Source organism: Cyprinodon tularosa, unplaced genomic scaffold (assembly GCF_016077235.1).
Source record: "Cyprinodon tularosa strain WSP-4 unplaced genomic scaffold, ASM1607723v1 ctg283, whole genome shotgun sequence".
Lineage (NCBI taxonomy): Eukaryota > Metazoa > Chordata > Actinopteri > Cyprinodontiformes > Cyprinodontidae > Cyprinodon > Cyprinodon tularosa.
Window position 1 is genome coordinate 234,026 of NW_024038989.1, and position 16,536 is coordinate 250,561.

Genomic DNA, 16,536 nt, shown 5'->3' on the forward strand with positions numbered 1-16,536 from the left:
GGCCGGTTAGCTCAGTTGGTTAGAGCGTGGTGCTAATAACGCCAAGGTCGCGGGTTCGATCCCCGTACGGGCCAATGCGTTTTTTTTTTTTTTTTACTATGTTTTTTGATAGATGAAAGTCACGAAATTTACAATGGAACCAACTGACAGAGATAATTTCGACGTTTTGCTGATTTCATAAAAGGCCTAATTAGTGATGGGTTTGTATGGCGTCATTAATCGTTGTGACACATTGCCAAAATGTACTGATGCTGCCTTGATACTGTCTCACTCAATACTTACATATGCTGGAGCTTAAAAGTCTCTCCATGCAGTCTATTTGAAATACTGAACTAACACGATTTCGATGACCAGATACAATAACATTATTTAAGTCCCTCTATGTTATATTATCCCCTAACTTCGTTTAAACTGAAAATATTTATATTTTTAGATTCAGGCAATAAAAAATGTAAACATCATAAAAACCTGGAAATTTAGGTGAACATGTAAACGAGGAAGCTTGTGACTGATTTACAATAAATATTCAATGCAATAATTACAGTAAGTTTGGTAAACTAAAAATCGAATTTAATTCAGATATCTGGAGTGATAACTGAGAGGAAAAGGATGACACGATCAAAATGTCCCACGCGGGTGAAACCTTGTTTTTGCCATAATAGTGTTCCTTAATTCTTGATGAGAATTTGACAACGAACAGCAAATTAGCTAAAAAGTTATTGACCAATGCATCCCGCCGACCGATACGTTTATAAATACAGTGGAGTGCATCAGTCAGTTCGCTCCTGTGTCGGTCACGTGATTATCTTTAAACGGCACGCGCACCATTTTATAGTTTTGCTCTATGAGCTCGACTCTAACGACGAAGCATCGTTGTTGCTGGGCCCTCTAGAACAAATTAATCTGTAATCCCTGCCAATAAACAAGACAAATGAATCATAGAATATCGCGATATTAGGCTTGAAGGAACGTTCGTCATGATTAATGTCTATGGCTGTCCCTTTATCCAAGGTCATTACGAGTGGATCCACGGGAACTTTGGAATTACAAACTCATAAACTGGGCGAGTTATATCCGTCAGCTGCGCACCTTCCGTCTTAAACGTCTATTGCTAGTCCAAATTCACAACTGTCTACCTGGGTAGGGCATATAGGTTCCATGGTGTAATGGTTAGCACTCTGGACTCTGAATCCAGCGATCCGAGTTCAAATCTCGGTGGGACCTTCGTTTTGGCGTTTGCCAGACTCTCAATTTAAAATTTTACAATAAAACTTAATTGGTCTTTCTCAAAAAATGAAAAATAAATAAAAATTTTATCGATCATTAACAATAGAGAAATTCACCTCAGACATCGTCTCTTATAAACAATCAGAAGGTGCACAAAGGATAGAAAAGTTCTTTATCAGACATTTGTAAACTCTTGCCTTCTGGTAATTTTAGTTATGTTTTAAAAGTCTGCACAATTCTTGAAAAATTGCATATATGATTAATACGCCAGTACACATAAAAAAAACACATTTATTTGGTCAATCTTACATTACAGGTCATCATAATATCATTTTATTTCAGCTTTGTATTTCAAGATCAGTCATTTTTTCTGCTGTTTCCTGGATGTTGCTGCCCCCTTTTGACCAGAACTGGATCCTTTATTTCTAAAGGAAGAAAATAAACAGCATTAGAAATAACTTGTGTTTTACTTCCTCAGTTCTGATAAACTAATAGATGGTGCACATACTTAGCCTTTTCTGTTGTCTCGGGATAAAGGATGACCACCTCCTCCTCCTCCTCTTCTTCGCTGTCTAATATCTCTACAACATCCACTGAAAAGGAAAAAGAAATGTTACAGCGTAGTAAAAAAGTATTCAGTTTGTACTTTACAACTTTTTGTAAATGAAACCATAATCTTAAAACAGGTGTGTGTATTTACTCGTTATCTTCACCAAATATCAAAATATATTTGATTAACTAAACCAAATGTAACAGAGGAGAAACAAAAAGAGACAATCCTTGAATTGTACAAACCACTTCCTTTATAAATTTAACACCAGCCAAAATAATAAGCAAACCTTTCCTGCTCTTGTCTTCATTATGCTGCTCCTCCTCCATCTTTACAGCTTCTTCTCCACTGTCCTCTCCACTGCTATCACCATCCTCTTCCTCCTCCACGCCCCAGGTGTTGCGCATCCCTTCCCCTACCTGTCCAACACCTGGTACTGGCAACAATGGGGATGGTACCCTGATGAAATGGGTTAAGGAGGCTAACTAAATAAATTTTTTTTTTCTTCTTCTTCTTTGGTCTCATTTAACATGAGTTGAGGATACTTTTGGGGCGGGGCTTCGGCTGTCTGGACAATGCTGCTGACTGTTTCACCGACGCCCGTCATCTCTACAGATGTCTGGTCTGTTTTCAGAGCTGTGATCCGCTCCTGAGGAATAGACTCGGCAAAACCACACCTACCACCTGCTTTCCTGGGAAAATACACAAAAAAAAGCACAAAACAGTGTGGGTGTGCAGTCAAAATTCTGCCAAAACGGTGGCCTGATTAACCAGACTAAATGTGAGATTAAATGTATAATTTAGTCTGGCCCCGATGAATGAGACATCGGAAGATTGTTGATGAGAACAACCCGTTGTTTTTCAAACCATGTCTTTGCCTATTGGCCAACGCTCTGACCAATGAGCACAACTGACTGTGACGTAGTAAATGACGTAAAAATGAATGAGCGTAGAGCCTCTTCCTGCTCACGTTTCAACAAAAATCCCAAGTCTACTCCTTCCAAAACTGATTCCAAAGTTGAGTCAAACGAGAACTGTTCGATAGTTGTTGCCACCTTCCTCGTTGTGCTCTCCAGCGTCGCTCAGCTTTGTCGTCACTCAAAACCCCGCCCGCTTTGCTTCAAAACATTTCTCTGTTGCGATTGGCCCGCCAGTTCTAGGGCCTGGGGCATTGATTGAAGCTAGATCAAACTCGCAGGCTAAAATGATATTGGCCGAAAGCGGTTGAGGCTAGTTTACTAGGCTACCAAAACGGCAAAGGCGTAATAAATACTGACAAAAGCAGTTTTATTTAAAACAAACATGTAAACGTCTGTGCTAAACACATTCATATTGAATGTTCTATGCATGCAGATTCAGAAGTAAAAGGCCCCCCAATATATCACAAGTATAAGTGGATTCTCGTTTGCTTTTTAAGGCCCTGCAGCATCTCTCCTGCTTCCGTGGACCGTTTCTGTGCATTTGTGTTAATTTGTGTAACTGAGGGTGGAACAAACCTGACAATGCTAACTGTCTGCTGATTGGCTAATTATTTTAGTAAATTCCGCCTCTTGAGACAGTAATGTTTTATTCCTAGTTGCGGCTAGTATAATGTTGTTCTCTTCAAGTGTTTGACTCTCCTTCACATGCAACATCAAGCTCTCATTACCTGAAGATGTTGTAAATGCAACGCTGAACATTAAAAAGAAAAATGCTTAAAAGTAGTTTGGACGTGTTTTGACATGTAAATGTCTGAGTTCGACTGTAACTCAGAATTCATTCAAGCCTAACTTTCCTAAACATAAACAGGGAAGCTAATGTTAGCTTAGCTAATACCACGTTTAAAATGTAATTATTTTAGAGCATATTGCCACCACTGTTTAAACAATTTTAACTCTTTTAGAAAACAGCAATTAGCCTAAAGATGCTTGGATAAGTTTACTAGCCTCAACTAGAAGTCAAATATCAGGTTCTAAACTTGTAAAGTCATAAACAGGTTATTTGACCAAATAGTCATGGGAAATAATATTACATCGCCTCGTTTTCAGAAGGTTATCCATGCCTGTAATGTAATCATAATGAAGTAATATATATTTTCTGGAATTTACAATTCAACATGCAGGAGGATTTACCTTTCAAAAACATCCAATAATGAACCGAAACAGCCAGTAAATACAGAAAATGAGCAGAATTATGCATGATAAGAGAATAAAATCTATGCTCAACTCTAAGTCACATGACGTTAGCACATCCTGCACCCTAAACAGCTCACCTGGCAGTCTTGTCATTTAGCAGAGCCTTGTTGATCAGGTCTGTGATCTCAGACACTTTGACGCTGGCTATTTTACTGCATCTCATCACCTTCAAAAGAAGAGGAAAGAAATGAGGACATTTACTCTAACGGTATGGGACATAAATGCAGTCACAGCTTTGGTTTTATCCAAAATATATTCAGTGTAATAAATTTAAAACCATCTGCAGGGTTTTAGCTCCAACCAGCTCTATTTAGTGTGATGCTTTTCACACAGAGCTGGAGCTGAAGCTTTAAGCCCCGCCTCCAGCTGTCATTTCTCCTACATTATGTTGTATTAATACATTAAACAAAATATTTTTGTCTTTATTATTTTAGTATAGTCATTAAAATACCAGAATTTACATGTAACATTTTGGTCTGTCTTTAATTTTAAATAACGGGTGTTATGGTCAGTTACTCGATTATTTGGTTTTATTTTTTAATCAAATACTTTTTTACTCTTGCTTGACTAAAAATATAATGAAGTAGCGGTACTTTTCATAACTGTAATTTGTGGGTACTTTACCCTCCTTTGTTAGGGGCTGCAAAAAGTTTAACTAACCCATGTCATCAGATTTTGGTTTAACCTGCTAAATGCTAATAATCTTTGCACTTCTTTAGGAAAACCCTCTGGCTTCTCTTCGTCCCATGGCCAACTGGTGAAAAGCAGCTTGTTCATGTCATACAAACTCTAGAGATGCACCAACAAGAAGACGGGAGATCAGAACGGGATGGTTTTTTCCTTGCTCAGCCTAGATTAGTGCTCTAACACAGTGCAAAGAAGAACCCCTCTCAGTCTGTAAACAGATCAACCATTTTACTTTCATCAGCAGAGGCGGAGTCATAAAGGACACTGACAACCAGCGCCGGGTGTCAGCCGGAAAAAGCACTCTCTAGGAACGCCCGTGACCCAGGTGTGCTGGAGGATGTGGTAACTTTCAGGATCTGATTTCAAACTGGAGGAGGATGTAGAAAGATGGCGGCCTTCCCTTCTTCTCACCTGCTCTTTCAGCAGCATGATGCCTCCGCTGGACTGAATGGAGCAGATCTCCCTGTGTTTGTTCATGGCGATCATCAGCAGGCCGTCCATCACACGTTCCTCCCGCTCACATGGGTCCACCAGCAGGTAGGTTCTGCAGAGCGGACATCGTTCATATGGCAGGATTATTGATTTTATACAGCTGTTACACCATGTTGCTTTAACCGAAGTTAAAATTCACCAATATAAATAACCAATTAATTTTGATATTGCTGCAGTTTTTTCTCCCTTCCCTCCTGAAACACAAATATTCTTAGCGGGAAAACAATGACAACATATCAATATATGAATAAATTGAATATTGACCATATTATTTTTTGTAACATTAAACCAGCAGAAATCAAAGGAAACTTTTCCTGCATTTTGTAGGTTAAACATTAATATGATTGTGACTAAAACAACTACGAGAGGAAACAGAAGAAAGCTGCTTAACATCTATAGGAAAAGTTCAAAGGTTTTAATACAGATAAAATGTTTCTGAAAATGAATTATTTACCTAAATGTAAATTAAGGGCAGATAAAAGAGCAACTAGCTAAATTAAAGCAATACATTTTCTTTTGAAAATCTAAAAGAAAACTAAGAACAGTTTGCTGCACATTGACGGAAGAGCATTAAAGAGAAAACTGTCTGGAGTTTAAATATATTGAAGAGAGCAAACAGAGAAGTAGTGAAGATCCTCACCCCTGCTGGAAGAAGGCTAAGCTGACACTGATGGGCATGTGGTAGATACTCAGAGGAATGGGGTCTCTTTCCTCTGGACTATACTGCAGACAGAAAGAAAAAAAAAAACATACCTTCATATTGGGAAGACATAACCTGACATTTAAAGTCTCTCCTCAACAGACAGGGCCGACTCACCACTGTTACTTCCTCTCCCTGGATGCCCACATCTGGGCGTCTGAAGTGGCACAGAGCGCTGATGGCTGCCACGCTGGCGGCATCCATCAGGTTCCCGTCGTTGTTCAGCGTGTGGACGTCCACTCTGATCTGCCACACCTGGATCACAGCCACAGCATCATGATCACACAGTCTAACAGACTGGACCTCAGAAGCTCTTATTCTGAAGGGAACTAATATGGAAACATCCTGTGTGCTGTTGTGGAGGACAATACTATAGAGATAGCGCCACCACATGGCAAACATGAATACTAGGGTGCACAGATAAAAACACATTGCAAAAGACTCTAACCTTATAAATATTAATTTATATATACGGCATATATATATCCATGCTACATTATTTCATGAACATAAAGAGAGGTGGTTTTTAGAGTCCTCTGTGTAGCGGTCCTGTCCTACACTCTGCTCTTTAGCTCCCCCTGGAGGTTTTCTATGGTAATTGGGTATGGAGGCTGACAGATTAAAATTTCCCTTTTTTTTTTTTTTTCCAGATAACAGGTAGAGCTCACCACATTTTTTCCTCCAGAGTCCATAATGTCATTCAAAATAATAATTTTGCCATAGAAGGGAACCTAGCCCACAGCACCACAGAACCCCAACTATACTTAAAAGTGAGCTTTAGGGAGCTTTAACAACTATTCTTTGGTTTTTGCTTCATGCCAAATCAAGTAAAAAAAAAAAAAAAAATTTTTTTTTTTTTTTTTTTTTTGCAGCAAGGTTTCCACAGGTCTCCGCTTCCAGGACAGTTTTACAAACCTTCAAATGGTGAAATTATTATACATAGAAAAGAAAACAAGGATTACAACCAGACAAGTTTCTGACTTGTAGATTAGAAATACTTTTATTCTCCCACGGTGGGAAATTTTGCTTGTAATAATGGCAAAAACTAAGAATATCCCAGTGGATACTGATATCGGTCCAACATCTGCCTAATGAAAGATACTGGAAAGCATTGGTCTGTATTTAAAAATGGAAACACTGCCTCTGTTTACAGTTTATATAACCTGTTGGTCATTAATACACGAGTCAATGGTTCTCACTTCTATTGTTCGAGTAAAATCACTAGATGAAGCTTTTTTCTGACATTCCACTCAAGATCGTTAAAACACACAAAAAAACAGAAGTGTGTATGATTCATGTTTGTATCACGCACTGATATCCGTGTCGTATCAGAAATGAAAACTTATATCTGGAATAACTTCAGACTGTTCCGTAAGCATTCTCAAAGTCAGTCCTGGAGGCCCGCTGTCCTGCAGGTTTCAGATGTTTCTCTGCTCCAGCACAGCTGGTTTTAATTTAAAGCTGATTAACAGGCTTTTGCTTAACTGCAATCATCATAATCAGCTGTGCTAAAGCAGGGAAACCTCTAAAACCTGCAGGAGAGCAGCCCTCGAGGACCGACTTTGGGGATGACTGATCTATGCTATCAATGTTTAGATTGATCAGTGTAATCCATTTGGTTTATCGTTGGAGGAAAAAAGGTCAATCTATAACTTTACAAAAACACATTCATAAAAACTTGCGTTCAAAATAAAGAGTAATAGGTAGCTTACATTATGAGATAAAGCAGTTTGTGTTTCGATGATATACAACAACCAGAAAAACAAACAGATCCTATAGACATTCTATAGAGATATGGTAGGAAAAGTCACAGATATCAATGTGTGTAATAATAATGCTCTAAAGGACTGTTTGGAGGCTAATTAATTACTAATGTAACCATTAGCCAATAAGATGGAGTCCAAAAGCAACAGATGGACACACTGACATTGGCTGAAATGCTGAGATCACAGTGATGGATCCACACAAAAACATAGGCACATATCGCAACTTAGATAATCGTCATGGCAGCCAATACCAGCATCACAAGATGCCTAATCTGATGCAGACCTGTTTCCTTTGTCTAGGATGTAATTATTAGATAACAGCTGCTAGGAATAAGTGGTTCTAGTGCCACATAATTTTATAAAGGTACTATTATGGTATTATTAGGTGGGAAGATAAGTTTTAGTTTGTATACAGTTATTTGTTTCTCCCGTTGAATAAATAAGCTGAATTTAGAGGACATATGTTTTACATTGACTTTATGTTGCTCAAACTAAAAGAAAAAAAAATTATTTCAAGGTTTCTACGTATTCGGGATGTCAATAGGTTTAGAGGGAGCTGCACAGAATGTGGGAAACATGAAGCTATCTACCAAGTAAAAAGGTTTCTAAATGGCTGGGAAATGTTTTACAAAAGCAGGGATCCGAGCTGTTTAATGCCAGGTGTTGTGTTGCGAATCGTGTGTCTCGCCATGTGCATCACCTTTTCTCCAGACACCACGCACAGGGACTCGGTATCAATGCACTTGGAGTTCCTCAGGCATCTCTCCAGCTGTCTGTTCAGCTTCACTGACAGCTCTGACTGTCTGCAGGGAGACAGAAATCCCACATATGATTTTCTGCTCCGACGGCCCATCTAAACTCTTTAAGGTGTAATGAAATGCAGAGGGTTAAAAGAGAAGCCACGCGCACAGGTGTGTCCGATCTTGTTCTCACCTTCCCTGTTCGAACGCAGGCGAGGCCATGGGTGAGAGCTCCAGGTTGAAGAACATGATGCCCTCGTTTGGACGACTCTCCTTAGGCGTCACCAGCTCACAAGACACCTGGGCCATAACCCTGGGGAAAAAAATGCACACACAGGCGGCTCAGATTAGAAAACTATCAGAACTGTTATCATTAGTTTGTAAAGCCACCTTTTGCTGAGACCTCTGGTTGTATCTCTGCAGCTCAGCACATCTGGAGACGATAACTTTTGCCAATTCTGATTTACAGACTGAGTGCAGCTGCAGGCTTTGACCAAGTGGTTAACAACAAAAGTCAACTGCAGCATACGATAAAACAATACCATAAACTATAACTCCCCATTAAAATATCAAAAAAATTGTGAATTCTGTTTTTTTTTTTTATATATATTTTTCTTCTTTTAAAAGGACAATCTAGAGAAGCCAATTAAACTGACAGTCGGGTTTATGGACTCTCGGAGGAAGCTGGAGTACCCGGACAGAGCTTGTTTGTGCACAAGAACATGCAAACTCCATGCAGAAAAACCCTGGGGCCGGGAATGGAACCCATGTCTTGCAAGGCAGCCCCTCTGAAACACAGCTTGCTCCTAAGTTTCAAGAGAAAGTTAAAAGACTAACAGCTTCCATGTTTGGTAGGAAAAGGAAAAACATGTTGGAAGAAAATAAAGCAGACTTTATAACAAACTGAAGAATAGTACATGATAAATATAAATAGCATTTAGTGATTCAATAGGTTTCTAGATTTTCACCCTCTCCAGTCCTCCATGAAGGATCGCCTCCAGATGTGCTGTTTAACTCTGGATTCTCCTTTCAAAGCAGAATTAAACTGATCAACATATAGGTGCTGGTCATAAAATTAGAATATCATGAAAAAGTAGATTGATTTCAGTAATTCCATTTAAAAAGTGAAACTTGTATATTATATTCATACATTACATACAAACTCATATATTTCAGATGTTTATTTTGTTTAATTTTGATGATTACAAATGACAACAAATGAAAATCTCAAATTCATCATATCAGAAAATTAGAATATTACTGAAGACCAATAAAAACAAAGGATTTATAGAAATGTTGGCCAACTGAAAAGTATGAACATGAAAAGTATGAGCATGTACAGCACTCAGTATTTAGTTGGGCCTCCTTTGGCCTGTATTACTGCAGCAATGCGGCGTGGCATGGAGTCGATCAGTCTGTGGCACTGCTCAGGTGTTATGATAGCCCAGGTTGCTCTAATAGTGGCTTTTAGCTCTTCTGAATTGTTGGGTCTGGTGTATTGCATCTTCTTCTTCACAATACCCCATAGATTTTCTATGGGGTTAAGGTCAGGAGAGTTTGCTGGCCAATTAAGAACAGGGATACCATGGTCCTTCAACCAGGTACTGGTAGCTTTGGCACTGTGTGCAGGTGCCAAGTCCTGTTGGAAAATGAAATCTGCATCTCCAAAAAGTTGGTCAGCTGCAGGAAGCATGAAGTGCTCTAAAACTTCCTGGTATGTGGCTGCGTTGACCCTGGACCTCAGAAAACACAATGGACCAACACCAGCAGATGACATGGCACCCCAAACCATCACTGACTGTGGAAACTTTACACTGGACTTCAAGCAACGTGGATGAAGTGCCTCTCTTCTTTTCCTCCAGACTCTGGGACCTTGATTTCCAAAGGAAATGCAAAATTTACTTTCATCAGAGAACATGACTTTGGACCACTCACCAGCAGTCCAGTCCTGTTTCTCTTTAGCCCAGGCAAGACGCTTCTGACGCTGTCTGTGGTTCAAGAGTGGCTTGACACAAGGAATGCGACAGCAGAAACCCATGTCTTTCATACGTCTGTGTGTGGTGGTTCTTGAAGCACTCACTCCAGCTGCAGTCCACTCTTTGTGAATCTCCCCCACATTTTTGAATGGGTTTTGTTTCACAATCCTCTCCAGGGTGCGGTTATCTCTCTTGCTTGTACACTTTTTTCGACCACATCTTTTCCTTCCCTTCGCCTCTCTATTAATGTGCTTGGACACTGAGCTCTGTGAACAGCCAGCCTCTTTAGCGATGACCTTTTGTGTCTTGCCCTCCTTGTGCAAGGTGTCGATGGTCGTCTTTTGGACGACTGTCAAGTCAGCAGTCTTCCCCATGATTGTGTAGCCTATAGAACTAGACTGAAAGACCATTTAAAGGCTTTTGCAGGTGGTTTGAGTTAATTAGCTGATTAGAGTGTGGCACCAGGGGCCATCAATTTTGAACCTTTTCACAATATTCTAATTTTCTGATATGATGAATTTGAGATTTTCATTTGTTGTCATTTGTAATCATCAAAATTAAACAAAATAAACATCTGAAATATATGAGTTTGTATGTAATGTATGAATATAATATACAAGTTTCACTTTTTAAATGGAATTACTGAAATCAATCTACTTTTTCATGATATTCTAATTTTATGACCAGCACCTGTATGTTTTGCTTTAGTTCACCACAAGCTCACCTGGTTTGTCCAAGATCCACAAAGCAACATCCATAGTCACTCCCAAAGGTGATTTTTATCTTCCTGTAATCATAGGTCTGTCGTCCATCCAGGCGCTGCAGGAGGAGACAGAAGAGAGGTTAACCTAGAGCCTTTGATCTATTAAATCAGGAGGACATCTGATAGTGCTGCTCTGTTGGGCACATTAGATTAACTTAGCAGAAAAAATAAGCAAATCAGTGTTTTATTGATTTATCAGGATATCAGCATTAGGGGTGTAAATTATCGATTATTTTCAAGAATACACCACGATACGATTCGATTAATTGGTTAAATTTTTTTTTCACCTTACAGGCTAGACAATGTTTCAAATTTGAAATAAATCAATGAAAGCTGTAATATCGTTATGCATTTTATTTGAGAAGCAACAGCAAATAAAAGAAGCAGCAAAAGTTCTACTCCACCTCGGCCTATTAAAACCTCAATCACTGAAAAATAATAATGCCTCTGTGTTATAGATTCTGAAAGGCCTTGCATCAAAAAAAAAGGGAAGCAGAAAGAGGGTGGTGGCTAAAGGAAGCGAGGTAGGAGGGCAAAATAGGTTTAGTGCCACCGCAGCACGGGAGTCAGAATTACGTCCAGGAGCAAAAAACATGAATCGATACTCCTGCGGATGTTAGGATAATTATCATTGGAGATGTGTGAGTTTATCACACCCTGGTATGGGCTGCCTGATGCGCGTCAGAACTGATGTTTTAATCGAATTATGGCAGTTCCTCTGTCTGGATTTATGGTAAAAATCTTCATTTTGTACGTGGCAAAGATTTGGCAATGGAATGAGAGCAATGTTTTATTTTGATAAGGCTGGAGCCATGAATGTCTACTCATCTGCTAAAGTGTATGATATAAAATAAGATGATGTGGCAGACTGGAGATGTATAAAATGCGTCTTTAACTGTTAATTGGGGTCACTTCCTGAGAGGTGAGCCTGGTGGGGAACAGCTGCCTTCTGTAACCCTAAGCAATTTCTCTGATCTGAGTAAGATTACAATTTCTATCAGAATCTGTTGTCATGTCTCCTGGTTATTTAATACATATAAGTTATGAAGTGTTATTTAAAGAGTTTGTCCCAAGTGATCTCTTCTCAGGGAAAAGAACCGGAAAGATAGAGCATTAAGGTGCATACACAGAACCTATCTTTAACACAAACGTGTCGATGCATCGGATCGTCGGCTGTTGGATCGATACAAAACGATTATTATTTACAACCCTAATCAGCATTAGGTGATGCTCCCTTTGGTAATCCAATAGCTTCATGTTTGGGGACCAAATTCTTGCAGGAGAGCAGTGCTTTTCCCCACAGAGCAGACTCTATCAGAAACACTTTAGAGATTAGCCTGCTGCTTATTCCAGAGAGACCAACACATCCACAATGGCTGAACGTGCAAAAAAAGCCTGTGAGCAGCATCAGGAGGAGAAGCCAAGATGTTGTAGTTGTGTTTCAGAAAATGGCGTAACAACACAACAAAAGGCCCGTAAGCATATTATTATTATTATTATTATCTGGGTGGGCCCCATATGAAGTACTGTAGCAGCAACGTCCATCATTCCCTCTTTTGTTCTTTGAAAGAATGTGTTTATTTTGTTAAGTTTTTTCCGTTCTTCCAGCAGCTCTTCTTTCCTTTTTCTTATCTGGAATCTGCTTAAGTACCTCATTATGGTATCCATCGTCGCTAACAAATTGTATGTAACCGTTATGGTTTTATCTACGCCAGGCATCCCCATAGTCGGTCCTTGAGGGCCGCTGTCCTGTAGGTTTTAGAGGTTTCCCTGCTTTAACACAGCTGATTATGATGATTGCAGTTGAGCAAAAGCCTATTCATCAGCTTTCAATTAAAACCAGCTGTGCTGGAGCAGAGAAACCTCTAAAACCTGCAGGACAGCGGCTCTCAAGGACCGACTTTGGGGATGACCGATCTACGCTCTGGATTACCCATTATTCCAAGTCATAGTGTAAAAGAGCGGTTTGAAACATATTATATGGGTGTATTTTCTTACCAAGCGTCTAATGAACTAACAGTTATTAACATAGTAATTAAAATTACCACTGTCTGCTTTGCTAATGGTGTCGTGTTTAAACGGCTCACCATCATGTTGAAATCTGGCATGTGTTGGGGTAAAAACAGGTGTCAGTGATGGGGCCCCTTAGTGGTCAGGGGCCCCTAAGCAACTGCAGCCTCTGCTTACCAATAGTTACGCCCTTGGTTTCAGGAGTTGTTATATCAACAAATTATTTTCTTTTTTTCCTCAAAATGTCATCCTTCAACCCAATACATGTCTCCTAACATGACTCACTTGCAGAATCAGTGGTTATCCATGGCCAGTGAGAGGTCTTTGACATGTGGTTGATTCTTGGATTGCTGTTCAAACTATAAATGCATATTTCTCACTAATGTGGTGACAGAACGAGGGAAAAATCCCCCAAACTGTTTGAGATTTACCAGCTACATTCATTGTTACAACATTAAAACCGACCAAATTAAGTATATTTTACTTACATCTCCAGAAAAACTAAAATACCTGGGGAGGTTTCTGTTTTGTTTCTTTAGTGAGACGTTTTTCCTTTATTCATGTTTTCTCATCTCCTATAATGTATTTATTATGGGAGACAAACAAAATGTCATAATGGGGAGTGGGAATTACATCCAACCCCTGTAGAAGAAGATAACTGTAGAATTTTGGTAGAAAATTAAGATAGTTGACTTCAGATTGCTTTACGGTATAAAATAATCCAAATTAAACGTTACCTTTTTCTCCTCGATGGCTTTTAGTAGGAAGTCCCGCTCACAGTTGGACAGCGGAGTATCCTTCATGCTGCAGGTTTCTATTTTATATTCACACTTTTAATTTCACCTCTCAGCAACCATGCGTACCGCCTTGTGTTTACACGCTTCGCGCATGCGCGGGTAAAAACGATTTACGACTCTTCTTCTTCTTCTTGTTTTATGGCGGTTGGCAAACAATTAAGAGGTGCATTACCGCCACCAACCAGTAATGAGTGTGGATCAAGACAGACATGCTCAAAAAAAAAAAAAAAAAGGGGAAAAAACCTAAATTCTTTTCACTAAACCTGTAGCCAATAAATAACGAAAAAGTAATCTTCCTTTAAATCTTCTTCCCACTGTTTTTGCCAATCTTCTCGGATCTTTCTTTTAAAAACTTTTAACTTCTATTTTACTCATATCAATTTTTATATCACTCTTACTTTGGTTTATTGCCACCTGCCTCAAGTTTTTGTATAACTTGATCCAACGACATATTCCTCATCCCCAAGAATTTTTCAGCTCCTTTAACAATGATTTTGATTTTCTCATTTTTATGTTTAACCTGGTCAGTGCAGTTAATTACATAAGCCACAAACAAAATAAGTTTGTCAAAGTCAACAGGGTTATAAACCCTGGCATGCTGCTCTGGTTCTCGCCTTAGTTCTTGAATGTTACTCACAGTTTCCTTTTGCTTTTCCTGAACCTTCTTTAACGCCTCAGCATAACTTAGATTGTTTGTTGATTTCACTTTTTGAACCTCAACTGCTTTCTTCCTAACTTCACACCCTCCATATGTTGCCCTGTGCTCTCCACCACAATTACAGCATTTAACCTGAGTATTTTCACCACATTCTTGTATTTTGTGCTCCCCTCCACATTTAAAACATCTCTGTTTGCCCCTGCACACTGCAGCAATGTGACCATATCTCTGACACTTGTAACACCGAAGTGGAGGAAGAACATAAGGCCTGACTGGATAGCACATGAAACCCACTTTAACTCTCTCTGGGACTTCTGGAGTAGAAAATTTCAGAAGCACAGATAAGCTGTCAACTCTCTCATTGTTCACTGTTTTCTGCAATCTCTTTATATCAATGACTTCAACATTATGGATGTTATGCTTTAATCTCTCCAGATCTTCATTAACCGGAATTCCGTAAATAACTCCTCGGGAATCTTTCTTTTCAACCAACACTCTTTTACTCTCCACTCTTTTCTTTCCAATGCTTTCAACACTCATTGCTTTCCTTTTATGCTCTTCTGATTTACAGACAATTAGCAAGTTTCCATCTCTCAGAGTTTTAGCCATTTCAACTTCCCCCACTTTCTTTTTTAGCTCCTTAGAGACTGTTACTGGGCTCAGAATAATATTTTCATCTTCCTTTCTGAATTTTAATATTATCTTCACCTCTTCTTTCATGATTTTTTTACGTACACCCTTGCTTCCATCATCTGTGCTTTCGTCTTCAAGGTTTCTTTTGATTCCTGAATTCTCACAAGTTCTGCCCGCTTCACTACTTTTGGATTTTCCATTTCTCCGGAAACTACCAACTGGCATCCAACTATCCATATCCGAATCACTTTCTAGCTCTTCCTCATCCTCTACAACTTGAGCCGCCGTCTTGATCCCACAAACTGGCTTTTGACTCGGATCAGTGTCATTGTCATCGTCTCCTTCTTCCGACGAGGACCCCCAAATTATTTCGCCGTTTGAGTAGGCTACAGGACTTGGCATCTGTTTTCTTCGGCGACTAGCTAAAAAATCAAACTCCAGCTCTCAACATCAGGCGCTAACTCCACAGCGACGCTGCAGCTGCTTTCTCTCTCAGATGTCCGCCCCGAGGGAGGAGTTAAGCTACTAAAACCGATTTACGACTCTAAAGCCCGATAGGTTTATTTATAAAATGTATTACCTAAGCTACAACGTTTAATCACTGGATTTTCTGTAACGTGAGTCAGTTATTATAGGAAATGAAGCCTGACGCGTTAAATCATCCAAAACCTAACGTAAAAATTATTTCAGTTTACGACAGATGCTGCATTCACTGTCAGCGGGAAACCCCGAAACGCCTTCCGTTTGAAGAATACAGCAGTATACAGTACCAGCGGGGGCGGAGCTCGATGCGGGGCCCTACCATTTTTACCCCTCCAATACAGATAGTGGCAGCAGTAATACTCTCAAGTGAAATATTCAAAACATTTAATTTTTTTGTGGTTAATTATGTATGTCAATATATTAACATCAAAGATGATAAGTATAGAATTCCTGCTCTTTTCAGAACTCAAATATAGATTTGGTGCTGCACGCACAGTTAAAGGGCTCCACAGGGCTTTCTGTCAGAGTGGTGGTGGAGAGGTAGCCCATTTTCCCATCAATGTTTTATGTAACCATTTTTTTTTTTAAATCGATACTAAGAAGTGAAAGATCGATATTATATTGGGCAGCCGAATATCACGATATATCGCCAAAACGATTATTTCCCACACCCCTAATTATCTAAAATTACGGGTGTTTAAATATATGCGTCTATTTGTTAGCAAAGGCTGTAGGAAAGTATAGTTTGTTTTCTGAATTTTTTCCCATATTAAACTGAAATAATATTTAAAAATCGGTAAAAAAAAAAAAATTCCCCAGGGGCCCTTATCCTCTTCTGTAGATTTTGTCTCATGAGAGGTTGTTTTTTTTTCCGCCTGTC

General features: G+C 39.3%; 1 protein-coding gene and 2 non-coding genes across 3 annotated transcripts; 2 read left to right on the forward strand and 1 right to left on the reverse strand.

The window, feature by feature from the left end:
- On the forward strand, positions 1–74 carry trnai-aau. The gene has a single exon. It is a non-coding gene; the product is annotated as a tRNA-Ile (tRNA).
- A 1,078-nt stretch (positions 75–1,152) lies between these two features.
- trnaq-cug lies at positions 1,153–1,224 on the forward strand. Its single transcript has one exon. It is a non-coding gene; the product is annotated as a tRNA-Gln (tRNA).
- A 274-nt stretch (positions 1,225–1,498) lies between these two features.
- Positions 1,499–13,993, reverse strand: exosc9 (exosome component 9). The gene is made up of 12 exons (XM_038290517.1): positions 13,823–13,993; positions 11,037–11,131; positions 8,530–8,649; positions 8,297–8,399; positions 5,948–6,085; positions 5,771–5,853; positions 5,050–5,182; positions 4,029–4,117; positions 2,323–2,469; positions 2,067–2,236; positions 1,736–1,820; positions 1,499–1,652 (listed from the first exon to the last, which is right to left on the reverse strand). Exons 1-12 carry the CDS (start codon positions 13,886–13,888, stop codon positions 1,589–1,591), a joined length of 1,293 nt encoding a protein of 430 aa, XP_038146445.1. The 5' UTR covers positions 13,889–13,993; the 3' UTR covers positions 1,499–1,588.
- Between the last annotated feature and the right edge of the window lie 2,543 nt (positions 13,994–16,536).